The sequence below is a fragment of the Gopherus flavomarginatus genome, chromosome 4, assembly GCF_025201925.1.
Source record: "Gopherus flavomarginatus isolate rGopFla2 chromosome 4, rGopFla2.mat.asm, whole genome shotgun sequence".
NCBI lineage: Eukaryota > Metazoa > Chordata > Testudines > Testudinidae > Gopherus > Gopherus flavomarginatus.
This window is the reverse complement of record NC_066620.1, coordinates 15,655,124-15,674,660: the sequence shown is the minus strand read 5'-3', so window position 1 is coordinate 15,674,660 and position 19,537 is coordinate 15,655,124. Positions and strand designations below refer to the sequence as shown.

The 19,537-nt window shown below is 40.6% G+C and overlaps 1 protein-coding gene across 8 annotated transcripts in view; it reads left to right on the top strand.

Annotated features, from left to right (window-relative positions):
* WDPCP (WD repeat containing planar cell polarity effector) overlaps positions 1-19,537 on the top strand; it is a 248,216-nt gene that overhangs the window by 126,077 nt on the left and 102,602 nt on the right. For all 8 annotated transcript variants that reach the window (XM_050952082.1, XM_050952075.1, XM_050952079.1 and 5 more), the window contains 2 exons: positions 6,864-7,052; positions 9,671-9,794. In XM_050952082.1, coding sequence (XP_050808039.1) covers positions 6,864-7,052; positions 9,671-9,794 — 313 coding nt within the window. The remainder of the gene's footprint in view (positions 1-6,863; positions 7,053-9,670; positions 9,795-19,537) is intronic.

Below are 19,537 nucleotides of genomic sequence, written 5' to 3'. Positions count from 1 at the left end.
GCATAGTTTTACCAAGTAACTTTGTATTTCACGGTTGATGGTGGCTACTCTTTTTGCCCATGTGCAGTTCTGAAAAATCTAGGCTCTTGTTATAACCAGTAATAATTTATCTCAAGATTTTCTAAACTGTTCCATATGAATGTTAACAAATAATTCCAGTGACTGTGAAAAATAGTTTTTACTTCCAGCTGCCATCGCAGATATCTGGACAAGTCTGTAAAGCCTCCAATGCTTTGTCTAGCTAATTTCAATTCAGAAAAATGATGATACCAATCTTGCCCTAGAGAGATAGTGTACTACATTAGATTTCATTAACATATAAACAAATATTTTCATCTTCCCTTCGCAGTTAACACCAAGATTACTTACCTTGTGCAATACTTCAAAAACATACTATAAACATTGATGAAGAATAAGGACTACCATAACAATTAAATATTATCATTACCAGAAATACGCACGTATAAACTACATCAATTAAAAACAGCAATTACACAGAGAAAGCACCCATGCAATAAATTCAGGTGTGAAATGTTATCTAGTAGACAAGTGTTTTCTTTAAGTGATACTGAAAAAAATTAAAAAGGCGTTATTTTATTCTCTTTAATGAACAAAGCCTTTCAAATGGTCTGGAAACATCAGGCATGGCCTACCGGGTTCTCCAAGCCACTTGCTGGTCATTGACATCTGGCTATACCTGTTTTCCAGCTTTCTTGCTTCTTTCCTCTTGTATGCCTGTGCAAACTACATCCACAGCTGCATCTGAGAAAGCTTAGTGGGATATGGTTTTCTGCAACTTGTCTCTACTCTTCTTCCCTGGAAGAAGGTTCGCTCCTTGCCATCTTTGTGTCTTTGACTGCAATTCTAAGGGTCAGTTTTCTCTTTCCTACTGGTATGTTTTTCTTAAAATTAGGGTTGGGTGACAGTTTCGGAATATCTATGATCATCTTAAAATAAATTTAGTTTCCTTTTTCCTTTAAATGTAAAAAACTGACAATATAGTCTCTTAGTAGATTTCAGAGATATTGTAGAAATATTCTGTTTCATGGCTGAAACCATCAGCTCTGACCAGACATCTGAGGTTTTTGGGTAAAGGTTTTAAATGTTTTAAAAGTCCACGGAAGCTTATGCTCACATAAATTTGTTAGTCTCTAAGGTGCCAAAAGGACTCCTGTTCTTTTTGCAGATACAGACTAACACGGCTGCTACTCTGAAACCAGTTTTAATTTACATACTATTTGGCCCTGGTACTCAAACCAGGCACATAGCTGAGAATATTAGCCGTGGTGCATATAGGCTGTAGGTAGCCACATTGATATGATCAGCTAGCTAGTCAATGATAATCTAGAACACTATTTTCTGGAGAATTCTGGGCATATGCAGAAGTATAGACCCGGGATTGGGGATGCATTATAACTTCAACCTCTAGAGAACAAGAATTGTACATAACTCATCTTCTTTAGAGTGGGGAGCATGCTGGTCAGTTTATTTCATTATGATAGGTATGTTAACTCTGATTTTCAGCAGTTCTTATCTGGAATTGAAAGATGCACTGATGTTGGTGTCTGTAAAAAGATAGCTGGCCCTTTAAATGAAATCAAGCCCTGCTCTTCTATTCTAGTCCAGGTGAGTGCTAGTTTGAGATAAAGAGGAGTGCAGGGCTGCCCCTGGAAGTTACAAGTAAGAGATAGGCCAAAGTAAAGGGAGAGAGTGCAGAACCCTGAGAGTGAGGTCTGATCTACACTGAAAAGTTATATCAGCATCACTCTGTCAGTCAGAGGTGTGGAAAAAAAAAACACACCCTGACCCACATAGCTATGTCAACATAACCCCTAGTGTAGACGCAGCTGTGTGGATGGAAGAGGGCTTCTGCTGACACAGATAACTTCGTTTGGGAGTTGGTTATTCCTACACTGACAGCAAACCCCCGTCTGTCTGCACTGTGGGGCTGTGCCGGTATAAAGTCTGTAGTTTAACTGTACCCAGAGAAAGAGAGAGCCCGAACGAGTGCTCAGAATGAGAGCAGAGCTGGGCTCAGAGCTTCAGGGAAGGGATGACCCTGAAGGAGGGAGTGGTAACAGTTCCCTAGTGAACAGTGGCGCCAGATCCGGCTGGTGAGAGCAGAAAACAGGGAGGCAATCAGGGGAGTCACCTCCAGAGAGAGCTGGAAAGGGAGATGCCTGCTGACTCTCTGAGCCAGACAGCTGAAGCCTGAGGGTCAGCGAGGACTGGCAGCTGGAAACTTAATGGTGATGTCTCCAGCCAGGATCTAGAGCCAAGCCTGAGAATGAACCAGGGCAGAAAATACCCCAACAAGAAGGGCTGGGTGGAGGCATGGTGAGAGATGCTAGAGCCGTATCCGAGAGCCTGAGCGCAGTGAGAAGTGCCAGAGCTGTACTTGTGTTGACAGACTGTTGGGACTTGAAGATTAAATGTAGTGTTTGGTCTATGCTGGAGAATTCTGAATTATGGTTGTGTGACTTTTGTAATAAATTAACCCCACAAAGGAATATTTATATTTGGAAAGCTTGCGTAGAGTTACTGTGGGCTCTGGAAGAGGGAAATAGAGGAAGGGGCTGCATGCAGGGCCACCCTGAGGACACAAGCGGGCATCCTGGAGACAGCCACTCTTTCATATTGTCTCACAACGTCACATTCTTCTCTATAATTAAATACTGAAGAAATGCCTCAAGTAGGGGATTTTGCTGAGCTGGAGGTAATTTTTATGCGTGACACCTAATGGGGAGGCTCTGACTGTTTACTATAGGATCATAGAAGATCCCATAGCTCTTTCGTTCTCATAGTGTTAGAACTTGATCCCAACTTCCTTTAAAGTCAATGGATCCCAAACTCATAATGTCCTAGTATAATTCCAACCCCAATATTTATATGCTGGCCTACCAAAAAAATTCCTTTGAAGTTACATAAGAACTGTTATACCTAATCAAACCCATGGCTCATCTGGTTCAGTATCCCATCTCTTGCAGGAGTCATCACACGAGTCTTCAGAGGAAGGTGCAAGAACCCGGCTGTAGGCAGATACAGGATAATCTTCCCACCACATTATGTTTCATTGTAATCTCCAATAATTAGAGATTGCCTTAAGCCCTGAAACACAAAGTTTAATATCTCTTCCAAAATCTTTTGAGCATTAGCTATTCTAAACGCCGGATATTCTTTTTATCTATATAAACGTCCAATCCCTTTTTGAAATTTGCTGCAGTCTTGGCTCCAATGACATCTTGTGACAATGAGTTCCACAGTCTAATTCCACATTTTATGAAAAGTATTTCCTTTATCAGTTTTGAATTTGCCACCTTCCAATTTCATTGAATATCACCTTTGTTCTTACTTTATGAGAACAGATGTTCTCAGGCTACCTTCTCTATAGCGTTTGTTGTTTTATATATTTTTATCATGTCCTCGCTTAGTTGTCTCCTTTCTAAGGTGAACCACCCCAGTATTTTTAATTTCTCTTCATTAGTTTTTCCATAACCATACTTGCCTCCCTTCTTTGAACCTCCTGCAATCATACAATATCCTTTTTGAAATGGTGCACAGAGTATTCCCAATGAGACTGCACCACTGATTTACATAAAGGCACTATAGTATTCTCCTCATTGTTCTCAATCCCAATCCTTATGCATCCTCTCATTTTGTTTGTTTTTCTAACCAGAGCTGCACACTGAACAGAGGTCACTGAACACTGCACACTGCACAGAGGTCCTTACTGAGCTGTCTATGATTCCCAGTTCTCTTTTCTGAGTTGATACACTCAATTTAGAACCTTGTAAAGTATATGAATAACTTTTATATTTTTCCTTCCAATGTTCATTACTCTGCATTCATGACATTGAATTTCATTTGTCATCATGTTGCCTATTCACCTAGCTTGGTTAGGTCCCTCTGAAGTTCTTCACAGTCCTTTCTGTTCTTCACTAACCAAAATAATTGTGTCATATACAAATTTTGCTACCTCACTGCTCATGCGCCTTTCCAAATCATTAATAAATATATTAAACATGGCACAGTGAGGATGCTTGAAGCATCCCACTGTAAACCTTTCTCCATGATGAACATTGACCATTCTTCTTCTTTTGTATGTAAATGGTAACATTAACAAATTAATGGAAAGGTTTGAAATACATTTGAGGACTTCAGGAGATGCAAAGTGCATATGTGCAATACCTTGTGGAAATGAAAAAATGTTCACAATGTGTTTGATGGTTTGGAGGTCTCTACATTCCCACTATGGCAAATCCTTGATTCCCCATTTGTGCATCACATGCATGCATCTTCCATGTCATGTCCTAATATAGTTGGTGGCCATCCCACTGTCTTCAGCACAGCAAGAAACCAGACAGTTTGATGGTGAGGTCGTCTATGAGGTGGTTGTTGTTTACGTCAGAACCTGCCTATTGCATCCACCAGGTGTCTTATGGATTAAAGTCAGCTTCTCCAACCACCCAGAATGGTTGACGGGACTTAGAGCGAGGGTGAGGAGGGTGAACAAGGTTGTCATGGCGCAGGAGCTTTTGATTACCAAGAGCTTTCTTGTACTCACACAATGTAGCCATCTCTCACCGGATGGTTTAGGAGGGATGTTAGCAAGGACTGGAACCAAGGCAGTGGGGAGGACTTCAGGGTGCCAGTTACAAGTCTTATAGCTGGATATCAGTGTGAGCTTCTTTCCCAAACAGGTGCACAGTACTCGGCTGTGGAATAAACTAAACCTGTGTTGCCATTCGTAGCATTTGAGCATCACAACCCCAGCTAGATCCTGCTACCTTTTTGGATGATATTGGTGCAACACTTCATTTTATGACTCACCTATTTCAGATGTTGTTGATAGGTAAGGCTGCAATTGAGGGTGACTCCTAAACAGCAGGGGTTCGGTTCGTGAGTGATTGCCTTGCCACAGAAGTTTACATTCAGCATCTTCTTCACTTTGGAATTGCTGAGATGGAAAGCTGATGATGCAGTTTTTAATGGGCTGGGTTTGAGCACCCAGTACCTAAAGTAGTTTTCCATCCTCTTGACCATTTAATCCTACTCTTTGCTTTCTGTCTCCTACCTGGTTTTTGATCCATGACAGTGCTTCCCTATGACTCCAGGACTAGGTAGCTTCTTTAATAACCTCTTGTAGGGGGACTTTGTCAAAGACCTTTTGAAAGTCTAAATAAATAGTTACTGGTTCTCCTTTATCCACTATACTATTGACATGTCCAAAGAACTCTAATATATTAGAGAGACATGATTTTCCTCTGCAGAAACTGTATTGGTTAGACCCTATCATCTCATGGTCATTTAGGCATTTATTATTTTCTTTTTAATTATCATTTCAATCAACTGACCGTGTACAGATGTATGGCTTCTAGGACTGTAATCTCCCGTATCACCTCTATAGCCATTTAAAAATACAGATACAGCATCTACTACTCTCCAGTCTTCTGGAACAATAGGTGTTTTATTGAGAGACTGCCTATTTTTGTTAGCAGCTCAGCCACTTCACATTTAAGCTCCTTCAGAACTTCTGGATTTGTACCATCTTGTCCTGGTGATGTACTTCTTTTTAAATTACTGGTTTGTTCCAGCACCTCCTCTTCAGACACTGCAGTTTGGTTCAACATCATAGGGGGAGGTAAAGTACCTGCAGGCTTCCTGCTTCCAAAATACTTTTTTAAAAAAAAGTCTTATTGTTTGTTTTTGTACTTTTAGCTATTTGCTCTTCAAAATCCATTTAGTCCCTTCTATTTTCCCTCTTATGTATTGCCTGCTGTCATCTGTGCCCCTGTTTACTGGCTTCACTAGGGTTAGAGTTCCAAACTTGGAAGGATTTCTGTTTGGTTCACATAGCCTCTTGAACCTTGCCATTGGCTTGCTCTTTACCTTTCTGGTTCCCTCTTTGTTTGGTGGAATACATGCCTTCTGAGTCTCTATTGCTGTTTTTAAGTAATATCTATGCCATGTGTAAGGATTTTATTTCCTTTATTTTTTATTTTAGGGGCTTTTTGACTCACCATCTTATTTGATTGAGTTCTCCCTTTCTAAAGTTTATCATCACTTTGTAACCTCTTGATTCTTTACCTCCTCCTCGGATGACAATGAACCTAATTATATTGTGGTCACTATTACTTAGTAGCTGAGCAGCCATTGCTTCTTGAATTAACTCCTCTGTGTTACTTAAAACTAAGCTGAGAATAGTCTTTCCTCCTGTGTGCTCTAGAACTAGCTGGTCCAGGAAGCACTCACTTAAGTTGTCAAGAAACTCTTTCTCTAAACTTTACGCTATTCTTTGCTTTCTGTCTCCTCTAATAATACCTCCTTACCTGGCAGAGACATTGTGAAAATTCATTTTATTAACATATGTGAGGAGTCCAGGTACTATGGTGATGAGCACCATATAAAAACCTGTAAATAATTTAAAATAAACAAATAATATAAACTGTTATGTAGTGTTGCTATGCTGGTAAGTATATGCCACATTCCCCGCCCCATACATGGATGCATTTCACTGTTGGGTTTTCTGCACCATGTAAAGCATATTGAGGCTAAATATTTTTAGATAAAAGGTTAGGAGGACCAGATGTTCCGATTTCATAGGGACAGTCCCGATTTTTGGATCTTTTTCTCACATAGGCACCTATTACCCCCCACCTCCTGTCCCAATTTTTGACACTTGCTATCTGGCCAGCCTATAAAAGATGCTGTACAAATGGACTACATAATATTTAAACATAAAACTCATTTACTTATTAAAACCTGAATTAATAAGGAACAATATTTGTAACTGCTGAAAAATAGAAAATTATTTTTCCACAATGTTATGGTGCTATCCTTGGCTTTAATATTTCCTACGACAGGTGTCATCACAAGAGGACGGCTGGGCCCTGTGGAAATCATCCACCAGTATGTTCGTTATGATGAGATATATGAGGCGATTAGTGTCCTGAGCAGCATGAACTGGGACACTATGGGTCATCAGTGTTACATAAGCATGAGTGCCATTGTAAATCACCTTCTTAGACAAAAGCTGACGCCAGAGAGAGAAGGTCAGAGTTTGGTTGTATTTCATAAATGTTTATACTTGTATTTTAAAATCTATACTTGAATGATTTTGATAATACATATTGGCTTTTAAAAGAAGGCTCAATATTTACTAGATCCCGACTAGTCAGAATTATGCTTTGCTATTCTACAATCAAATGTCATTATTATATAGTCATTAAATGTCATTATTATATAGATATTTTAATAAGATTATGCAAACACAAATTGCATTTTAATTCATATTAATAGGAAGGTGTAATAATACATATATTACATAGTATATACACATGCATCTTTGTGTTATTTATATGAAAATATATGATACAGTAATTTTATCTGTCTATCTAGCGATGTATCTATCTATCTATCTAGTGATAGACAGACAGACAGACAGACAGACATCTTATATTGAAATCAGTGACTAATGTTGGCCAGTACAGAAGTCAAATATTGATTTTATATCAATATTTAGAACTGGCACCAAATTAAGGAAGGGCATTGTCATGGGGAGGGGACAGGAGTATTTAGTTCAGTTTGGGGATATTTGCAAAAAGGACAGCCTTTCAATGCAACAGCCAATGTCTTTTCACACTCCCTGTATCTCCTGCAAACCATAGGACTGCTACACCTCCACTCACTATAACCTCCCTGTCCCCTGCAGTGACTCCTGACATCTCCCACAAGAAAGGATGAATTTAAGGCTCAGCCTCATCTCCGCTGGACCCTGGTGTGATGGCTTCCCACTGAATTGTGTATTGGAATGAGATAGACTCCAAAATTTAGAGTGCAACAGTTGAGTGACAAGGTGTCATGCCATGGCCCAGCAAGAATACAGCTGTGTACCAGGCTTATCTTTTAGGGGAAGAAAGGCCAGTGCTAGTGGTTGTGATGAGCTATAGATCTTAGGCAAATTGTAAGCTGCCCAGCTTGCTCTCAAACCATCAGTTGGCCATCCCTGTTTTACAGCATAAGATGCGAGTCAGATTACCATAACCTCCACTCTACAAATGTACAGCACTAAAATCTTGTCTTAATAGAACACACTTTTAAAGTAACCAGTGAAAAAAATAGGCTATTCTTGAAACTGTTATAAAAATATGCACATTCTGAATAGATGTCTGTGTATTTTCTCCCCATGCAGCTGCCTAATGCTGTCTTACGACAGGCAGAATTTTATTCCAGCCTGGATTTATTCTATATGAATCTAACAAATTTGACATGGTAATTTGTTTTCTTTTTATTAGTGGAACCCAGTGAGCCCTTTTATTTGTAGCAGTGTGTCGGTTATCTTTGAGATCTTTATTTCTGCCTTCAACACAAGCTGGGCTATCTAATGAATATATAACTGTGCTAGTAGTTACCTATATCCCATGTAGGTTGGCACATTTCAGAAGTACAAAACATACTGTCAGGAAAACAGCAGTAGCAAGAGAGTATGGCTTGTTTTCACAATAACATTGCTGTAGTCAATTTTAATCTAAATTGACTGCTGCTTTGAAAGAAAATACCTTTAAGGTTCATCTTATCTTACTGTTTAGATTTAAGATAATGTAAAACCTAATTTACTAACACTTCGCCCATGTTTATAAGGCTATATTGTTGGAGCATTTAGTGCTGTCTAACCTAATAAAATAAAATGTAACTCTGCTTAGAACTAAAGAACCGTTATCACTAAATACAGAAATGGCTAGTTCAAACAAAAGTTAATAGGAGTAAATCAATGAGATTTTGTCTGCCTAATGAGATAATGGGTCAGGTATACTCTGTTTTAATGCACACACATAACTCCACCTAATAATAATAATAGGGCTTGCAAATCCACCTTTACAGGAAAATCTGTCCCAATGTATCAAGTTCTTTCAGTGATTTGAGAAAGATGGAGGCTTTCATCAATCGTTTTGCCCTGTACTTAGGAACATATACCTCGCATTGACTCCCAGACAACAATCACATCATATAATGACGTTCATGTTATTCATCATTAAAGCAGCCCCACTAAGACACTTAGGACACAAACACTTCAAATAGTTATAAATAATGGAAGAAAAACACATTTTATGTTAAAAAATATAAAAAGCCAAAGTGCCATTGTCAAGAAAGGGAACTCACAAAAAATTCTTCTGTAGAAGAAGGGCCTCATTGCCTTCTCACTTAACAATCATTTTAAACCAGTGTAACTCCCTTGACTACGGTGACCACCTAGTGGTCAAATGCACAGTGGTAAACCCTGAAAAGGTGAGCCTCATTATTCTTTCTTGAGTAGAAAAGAGAAAAGCTGAGTTAATTGGGAGTTGATTTTTACTGATGAACTTGTTCAAACTGTATTGTTCTTATGAGTCACTGTTTTCTTTATCCATATCTGACAAAAGCTTGATTCCTTATAGATTACTTAACTTTTGACAGCTTTTTGTTGCTCATAGTCTTTGTCAATGCTACGCCATGTGAAAGTTTATACACAGGTTTGTTTTTGTACCAGCTGTCGTATTTTAATTTCATCTTTCCTGTGACAAGCTCACATTTCATCTGTGTTTGAGAAACCTGACGGATGGCAAACATGAGCAACCTGTTGTAATTGAAGCAGTTTCACTTGTTTCATTGCTGCTGTGTTTGAACTCCACAGCACAGCTTGAAGCAAGCCTTGGAACCTTTTATGCTCCAACAAGACCCCTGTTGGATATGACTGTGTTGGAATATAGAAACCCAATCAGCAGATATGCAAGAAGGTTCTTCCACCACCTGCTCAGGTGATTGACAGCTTCAACTTTTATTAACTTCAAATTAATTGCACATTTCAATAACCGCCCACTTTAATGTGGTTAGCATTTTCCAAAAGGACCACCCTGGAAAAAAATGCATTCATTGCCATTGTTTATTTAGCTTGCGCTTCATTCCTTTCAAGTGTGATATTGTAGATAAAGTGCTACTTAGAACTCTTCTATCATCCATACACTTTAAAATGAATCAACCTTTCCCTTTTCATTTGATAGAAAGAAGAAAGTATGCTTACAGAGCGATTTATGGGCAGACTACTTTTAGACTAACAATTGGAATAGCTTACAAACTAGGAAGAAACATTGAGTTTTAATTGATGCTAAAAAATGCAAATGAGCAGTGTGCGGTCCAAGATATTTTTGGCTTTGAGCCCTGGAAATCTGAGTCTTTTGTTCTTCCCACCTTCAGATTTCTCACTTAAGAAATAATATTCCAGGTCATAACCTTACTGCCCATGTTATTATTTGAATAATACCACCTTCAATACAGTTTAAGAAACTAAATTCAGTTTCAGCCACAAGAATAAAGGAGTAAGAAGAAATGTGACTGTGACTTGTAATTCATACAGTGATTTTAAAATGTCGTAAAACCAAATTTAGCTGTGGTTCTATAACATTGATGTACTTGTAGAGTTTTGATCAATAATAAATTAATGGCCTAGGTTTTTTTTAATGGCTATAAATGTTAGCATAGAAATGCAACTGAAATTTTTGCTCTGTTTTTTACTTAGAAGCTATTCAATTAATGCAAATAAGGTAGAAATTCTTTGCCTCGGTGATAAATAAGAAAGTTACACCATATTTTTATACAAGGGTCTGCCTGAAAGAATAAGACTCACACACTTAAAAATGAAAGCACCCATTTTCCATGTCTCATTAGAATTATATGCAAAATTATGAACTGTCAATTATTTTGAAGGTAAATTTAACCTCTATCAGAACTCAAAGAAGTAATTTTCTTTTAAAACTGGAAAGCTGAAAGGGGATAATCTTTATACTAAACTAGTCCACCAAAAGGCCAAGGGAATACTTCTAAATTGATGAAATTTCATAATATTAGCATTATAATATGATACTTTAAGGACAGAACCTTCAACCAAGTTCACTGCCAGATACAGTTGTGGTGTTAGGTACAAATTGTGTCCTTGCTCTTCAGAGGGAAGCAGTGGGGAGGATGCAGTGCTGTAATGGCCAAATGGAGGTGCTCTGGGCAATTTTGTCTGCACAGAGCAGATACAGAAAAAATGCCTCAGAGATTGCTGCGAGGTGCTCTTTATAGCTGCTGGTGAAAGGTGTATCCTCTCTGACTTGAGAGCTTGCTGCCAAATGCTATCAGGCATGCAGAGGCATGGGGCCCTGACTAAGCTCTCAACCCTTGAGGCTGTAGAGCATGGCTGGGTGCAGTGAGCCAATCTCTCCTCCTCCCACCGCCACCCCCGCCTCAGCAATCAGGGAGCCTCAGTGTCAGTATGTTGCCTGGAAACTGTGGCGTGGGGGCAGGGGCTGGACAGAAGGCTCTCCCAGTGTGCTGTACCTCCCCCACCAGACAAGACAGAATGTAGCCCTTAATCAGTTCTGGAGTTCCTATTCCTAATACTGTAATGGTTTGTGGAACAAATGAATGCTATTTTGTTGTCTTCCTGTTGTCAGTAGGATTTGTATTCAGTGGAATCCAAGTGATATGATCATGTGATTGTTGGCAGAACAGATGGTAATGCTTTATCTGAAAAGACATAATTTAAGTACAGAATGAAATGTTCAGAAATGGGAGCTTTTTCTGATAGAAAGCAAAAAAACAGTCTCCATAGCTGATCTTTATTTTATAAAAGTGGTTCTGTCTTAATTGGGGTTTATTTCCTGCTTCCTTTGAGGTGTTTCATTAAGTGGCTAGAAATAATTTGATTGTTCGCTAAATGTAACCTGAATTCAGGGATGGCTCTAGCTTTTTTGCTGCCCCAAGCACGGCAGTCAGATAGCCTTCAGTGGCACGCCTGTGGGAGGTCCCCGGTCCCGCGGATTCGTTGGCTTGCCTGCAGGAGGTCCGCCGGTCCTGCGGCGTCAGCGTACCCCCCGCCAAATTGCTGCTGAATCTGCGGGACCAGCGGACCTCCCACAGGCAAGCCGCCAAAGGCTGCCTGACTGCTGCCCTTGCAGAGACCAGCAGGGCACCCTCCCGTGGCTTGCCGCCCCAGGCACGCACTTGGTGAGCTGGTGCCTGGAGCCTCCGCTGCCTGTATTATAGATTTAAAGTAACACTGGTAAACCAACTTGATCACTTTAGATCACTTAGACATAAAAAAGGGTATGTCTACAGAGCAAACTAAGCCTGGGGTCTGTGTGCCTGCAGACTCGGTATTTCCAAGCCCACACTTGAGCATCCACACTGCATTGGAAACCTGATCACCACAACAGTGCTGATGCATCCATACTGCACTGCTCAGACCTGAGTCAGAATTTCAGCTTCTGTGAGTGTGAACCATCGTATCTCAGGGTTCTAGTGCCCTTACCAGCCAAAGCCGCTCTAGGGCTTGGTTTGTAGTGAGTCGTGAGAGAACTTGTCTGTCCATCCCATGGGAGTTGACTAGAACTGTTTTGGGTGGTTTTAGCCTACCAGCACATCCAGTCAAGCTATTTTGCATCCATGTGCTCCCAGCAACCGGAGCCATCAATATGGATTTTGAGCCAGTGGAAGAACTTCTCCATCTTATGCTGCCAGTCCTATTTTGAGAATCAGGCGGAGCGTCTGCAAGACATTAGTAGACATTTTGGCAGCATTTAAGAGGGGGATACTGACATGCCAGCCTGTTTCCTTAGCCATAGATTCCCCCTATGTAGACCAGTGCTTCTGGAGCAGGGCCACAAGCACCGACTGGTGGAATCACACCATCATGTGGACCTGTGATGACCAATAGTGGGTCCAGCACGTTCACATAAAGTAGATGTTCCAGGAGGTTTGGGGTCAGCTTGCTCCAGCTCTCCAGAAACAGGACATCCTCATGAGGGAGGCCACAGAAATCCAGAAGCAGGTTGCTATAGCCCAATGGAAGCTGGTTACCCCACACTGCCACAGGTCTGTGGCTAACCAGTTGGGAGTTGGCAAATCAACTGTGGGCGTTGTTGTGGCAGAGGTTTGTGAGGCAATCAGAACTGTGATCTACCCAAAGGTTGTGGGCATTACAGATGTTCCTGAAATAATTGCTGGCTTTGAGAGAATGGATTTCCAAACTGTGCCGATGCCATCGATGGGTCTCATGTACCTGTAGTTTTCCCTCTGCAAGTTCATAAACTGCAGAGGGTACTACTACATCATTAAGCAGGCCCTGACCACAGGGGCTGATTCATGGACACTAAAGTGGGATGCAGTAGCAGGGTGCATGATGCCAGGATATTTAAGAGATCAGGACTTTACCTTCCTGGACAAACTGGACCATTGTTCTCACCAAATGACATTGTTATAAATAGCCACTGTTCCCTCTGTTATTCTAGGGAACCCCACTTACCCCCTGTTGCCATGGCTTATAAAACTGTACCCTTATTTCACAGGACCTGACAAAAGGAAGTTCAACTATATGCTCAGTAATTGTAGGATCATTGTAGTAGAATGTGTATTTGACCGATGGAAATCCCATTGTCACTGCCTTCAAAACTGTTTGGATACCAGTGTCATTAGTGCAGTTCACATTACTGTGATCAGCAGTGTTTTGCACAGTGTCAGCAAAGAAAAGGGGGGAACCTTTTAGCCAGGAGTGAACTCAAGACACTGCCAGATTTCTGAATGGTACACGCAGCCAGGCAGTGCACCTGTTGTGACTGGTGCTGGATCTATATGCACAGTGGAAATCAGGGATGTTTTGTGCATGCATGTAGTGTGTTTATATGGTCCCGTACATGAGGCGGAATTAAACGGTATTTGGGGTCATCAAACAGCCATCAAATGGCAGTGGGTCACTGCCAGCCCAACCAATACAGTAGGTGGCAGGTGCTGTAGATGAAAGGCTTTGTATCCCATTACAAATGCCTTGAGAGACCTGTTTCCAAATCAATGAAATAGTAGGCCTTCATTTCTTGGTGCCCAGCTTGAGACACCTTAAAGGGGCCTAATTTTCAGAATATGGTGGGCACTGGATATCCGGCACCTTTAAGGTGTCTCAAATTGGACACCTAAAAATGAAGCTACCCAAAAACACTACTCATGTCCAAAAACGGCGGTCATGACCAATTGTGATAACACAGAATATGAGCAGCAAAGAGATGAAAGTAAATCACTACTATAAGGAAATAAAATGCAAATTACAACATGTAATTTTAATGGAGCCATGTTGTTTCTGTCTGTTATTATAAAACTAAGGGCCCAGTCTGGCAAGCCACTGAACTTCCTCTGTGTCCATTGAATTCGATGGGAGTTGAAGAGTTTTGCAGAAGCAGGCCTTAAATCATGAGAATGGAATACCTTTGAATGCAAGAGTTTTATATACAAAATGAAACTTAAAGGCCTCTTAAACGGAGGTGAAAAGCTATCAAAGAACTGTTTCTCACCTGCACGACAGGAACATAAGGGCTTGTCCTGGGGAGACATAAAATTAGGATGTATGGTATGAATAACTATTTTCATTTCAAATTTGAATTCTTATCTATAAATAAAATATTGGAACTGAATTACAAGCATCAAATACATCTTTGGTGTTTCTTGGACATCAAAAAACCACTCTCCTGATTTATTATAATATCACCATGTATTTAATGCATTATGAATACAGAACATGGAGAGGATGGAATAGTTATTTTTCAGATGTTAGGAATGACATTAGATAGCTGACTCATGGCTTTGCTTTGCTCCACTCAAGCATTCATAAATTGTTCTTGTCGTATTTCCTAATGCATGAAAATAACTTGTTTATTTTGCACACATACACGCCCATGCTCTGTGTTTTATTCAGAACATGTCTGTTTCTGTCTCGCTTTCTCTCTCTCACACGCAACATGCACGCATACATTCTGAGAGTAACATTTCATGAGCTGGAAATTAAGGCCCTTACATTAACATCTAAACTGCAGCTGCAGAGTTGGCACGAGTCAGAATGTAGCCAGCAGATCAGCATTTACAGTTTGTCCTTTTCTGCCTTATAGCTGACGTCCATTTTTGTGTTTGTGAATTTACATTTTAAAGAATTTGAAGCTTCTATCTCTGTTACGTGCAGATCATAGAAAATATTTTAAGGTTCAAGGACAACTTGGATCTCAAAATCTGATGATTCTGCCAAAAGAATATAGTTGTATTTTTGTCTGGGGTGAAAATGAATTACCTTACAAAACAAAGTGATGTTGTAATTACTAGTGTGTGCCTATCCCTCCCTCATGGACAAGCTGCAGATCTGATCAGATGCACACTTAAAAATACCGGATAAGTCATTGTGTCCAGCCTGAGGCTGAAAATGAAGCTTGGCCTCCCACCTCAATTTTACTCTAGTTATCACTGCACTGCAGTTACACCTTGTAAGGTCCTCTCAGGAGAGCCAGGTCCTCTCTTCCCAAAGTAGGGTGCAATTGAGCGGAGTCAGAAGAAGAATTTGTGAGCAAATAAATGCAGAAGTGCAACGGCATAACCCCATACACACAAAAGCAGTGCTTAAACACGGCACTCTCTCTGGCAACCAGTCACCTCTAAGGGAAGAGAGAAGGCAGAATATATGTGACAGCAGGACAGAGTAGAAAAAGGCCTAATTCCTCCCAGTGCTATCTCTTATGTGAGGCACTCCACCGTCTGCTGGCCAGTCCCAGGACACCTGAAGGGTATACCAGTACTCTCCTTAACTTACACCAATAACTGCCTTTTAGGGACCATTACACAGCCAGAGATCACTGGAAAACAAGGGGATCTGTCAGTGCCTCTGGCAGGCCTCTAAACTAGGGGGTCTGGAAAACTCCCTCCACCTTATAAGGATAGATTTCCAGGCCTTTTGCCTCTGTGGGAGTGGGAGATTAGGAGAGATGATGGGTTAGGATAGAGTCTTACGTGTCTAGGAGTGTATGCCTGTTTTTCTTATGGCACCCGGAGTTTGGCAAGGCATGGTGTTTTCATTGTGTTATTAGCTAGTGTTGTCATGAAATGTATTTATAAACATTAATGATAACAGTACAGGAGCGTGTAAACGTGTGTCTTCCTCTCTTAAGGAGACTGTCTTCGATAATGTCATTTTTTTTTTGCATAGTGTGGGTATGGCAAACCGTTAAAGGGTTAATTATGCCCTTAGATGCAATTCCCACTCAACTCAACCAAATTTCCTCAGGTCTCAGTAAGGGCAGAATGTAGTAGGCACATGGAGTGGTGAAATTACCATTTTCTAGAGAGTATTATGCGTGTTCACTGTTTTTGCCATCTTGTAAAAGCGATCAAAGCTAGAGGTTTTCATACGCGTGCTGCAGTCACTGACAGGAATTTCAGTCACAGTGATCCAAGTGCGCATGAAAAAACTTCCCCGAGCCATGCTTCCCGACCTGCTTGAGAAACCAGAATAGGGTTGCCACCTTGACTTCACTAGATATGTATTTTCCAGTTAAATATTACACCCAGTGACAGTGTAGAGTGCCTTTGTTAGTACTAGTATTGCTAGCCTAGTATTGCTAGCCTAGTATTGCTAATGAATTTTTCTTAAACCAGCTCCTCTACAGGTTTCAATTTCAGTCAGATACTTTGAAGCCTTGTGAATGGGTCTGAGATTTAATTCTCTGGTGAAGATCATAGAATAAGCAAAATTGGGCAAAATACCCGAAAAGAATAAAAAGGACGACATGATTCCCTAGGGAGCCAATCCTGTGCAGCATTAGCCACAGAAATTTCTGTAGCCTCACAGAAAAAAAGATCCTGGGCCAGATTTTGTGGTGCACCTCATGGAAGGCACGTCCTGGAGTGGGGGAAAGGTGGCTATATGTCATCTCTGGGATTCTGGGCCTGACCCCCAGCATACTTGGAGCAGTCCCAAGGGCCACTCTAATCTACTGCAGCTTCCCACAGCCACTTGTGGGCTGCTGCATGGCCCAGAATGGGAATACTGCAGAGTGCCACACCATCTCCCGTTCTCTGGCATACCTCTACAGCTTGAGCTGCATTAGAAGGGAGGGACATCGAGCTGTTGCACCAGCCGGTGCGGCCCAGGGAAAGCTCTATGCCAAGGCTATTCCTCCATGGTTAAACTGGCTTTACAGCAGATGAGTCAGAATGAGGACCATTGGTTAGTTTTAGTGTGTGATGTGTTTATGTGTGTGTATAAGAGCCTGATCTTGCAGGCATGTGGAATTCTCGTTAACGTACATGGGGTTTTGAGAGTGGATCAGTTACAGGAACAGCTGTGGTAAAATACATCATAGTTCTGGATGAAAATCCAGCAATGAATCCAGTGCACAATCTTCACTATCAAAAGGACGATGTCCTCAATAGAGTCTAGAGGTTCTGGAAACTCCTACCCAGTTTCACCTCTCTTACTCATTGAGCTTTGGCCAGGTATTTCTCATCCATATTTCAATTTCTTTCTGACACTGGACAGTTGAGGAACATCATTTTCATGATGATTAGAGTGAGACAGGGCCGCCCAGAAGTAGGGGGCAAGTTGGGCAATTTGCCCCAGGTCCCTCAGGGGCCCACACAAGAATATAGTATTCTATAATATTACAACTTTTTTTATGGAAGGGGCCCCCCAAATTGCCTTACCCCAGGTACCCTGAATCTTGTGGGCGGCCCTGGAGTGAGAGGGTTGCAACTGAAACAAAAGAAAGGCTGGAAGAGAATCACTGAAAGAAACACAGAGATTTTAATACTCTCATGCTTTGGCACTGCCATCTTTGGTTCAGGGTACTCTGAGAATTTGCATTATCTGGATTAGTAACCTAGCAAACCTACAATCAGTAAATTTGAGCATGGTCTCTATATGTATTGTTCCCTCATCACTGTCTCTGGCCAGTTCACCGCAAGATATTGTTGATGCTGAGGTAAGTTTTCTGATGGTGAAAGGAGGGAGAGACTTGGAAAAACTTTTATAGATAAATTTTCAAAGGTACAAAGAGCAGCTAGGCAGCCAACTTGCTATGAAAATCTCCCTGTTATACAGAGTGATAGCTATAAAGGAATGAGAGTAATGCAGTTTGGGGTGCATAACTCAGCAACCCATTAATTATAGACTGGGACCAAATTTCTAAATATGGGTTTAGATACTTAAATTTAGGCACCCAACTTTGAAAAATTTGGCCTAATACATTATTCTCTCATGGCTGCACCACATGTATGCATCTTTGTCCATTGTTAGGCAGGAGGGAGAATTGCACCTGTAACCCAAGGAAAGATAAGGCGGGGGAGGGAAGTGCATCCATCTTAACTTTAATATCAAATTCCCATCTGCTGCAGTTTGAAATTGCTGAGATATCACACTCAGACAAGAGAGATTCATAATGGAGGCAGCAACTGATCCTTAACCAGAGTTGTGATACGGGGCCGCTGCGATGGAGCTGTCTTTGGTGTGTATACATGCTGATATGTTTGCTCAATAAAATACAGCTTTCAAGACATACCATTGAGTTTAGATGATCACCGGAGTGAGAGGGCTAAAGCAGGAGCAGAAGAAAAGCTGAAGAGAATTAAAGGAATGAAGATTGGGATTTAACAGACAGGGTTGAGGAAAAGAAGTGTGAAACAACAGGTGTCATCAGCTCTTATCTACATTTTTAATTAACATCTGTCTTTAGCCTAGAGTAATTTGGAAGAGTATGTTGGAGAATGTCTGTATTTAAAGATAAAGGTATGCGGTTGAGAAGTTACTAAGTAGTGAAAGGTTGTAGGAACTGAAAGGTTGGGAGCGTGTGTGTGTTGAGGGTGGGTGTTAGTTGCAGTTTATAGAAACCTGAAGGAAAGCCACTATGATAGAATTGCAAGGAAGGAGGATATTGCTATGGCAACAAAATATTTTCTCTTGGAAGAGAATGAGTATGATAAAGCAAATTTGCAGTGTGGGAAATTCAAAGGAAATGAAGGTTATAAGAGAGAGAAAATAGTGAAATATAATTTAGAAAGAAACAGCTCTCTTATCGTTTTAATTGAATAATAATATTTTGCTCTTCTCTAGCACCTTCCATTGAAAATCTCAGAGCACTCTACAAATATGAAAGAATTAAGCCACATGAAATTCCTGTGAAATGGGAAAGTATTGTTCTTCCCAAGAGTTCTCGTTGCCAGTATCTAACCCCCATTTTGCAGAGACCTTATGTGACTTCTTCAGGATCATACAGAAAAGTGTGAGCTGAGTTGGGTATAGAACCTATATTTCTACTAATAATTCTGTGTTTGACTATCCTTCTCCTCCGTCCAGAGTTCCATTAATTCAGGGTTCTGTTTAGTTCCACAAAAGCCAGGAAGGTTCCCACAGTAAATCTTCCCTCTTTCATATATGTGTTACAAAGAGGAGTTTCTTTATTACAGTCTCGCTGAACACTAAGCACTAGTGTGCCAAGTACTCAACAAATAGCATAATGGAAAGGAACAGCACTGTATTTTCTACATTATTTGTATGCTTCTGCCATTAAGACTGAGCAAATAAATGGAATGGTATACTCTTATATTTAATCTGCCATTTTTAACATAATTTTAGCTGCATCTGGAACATTTTTATTACTGGATCTGTGTTTAAATTCCTTTCTCTTGTAAGTAAGACAACTTTTTAAAAAGCTACTTC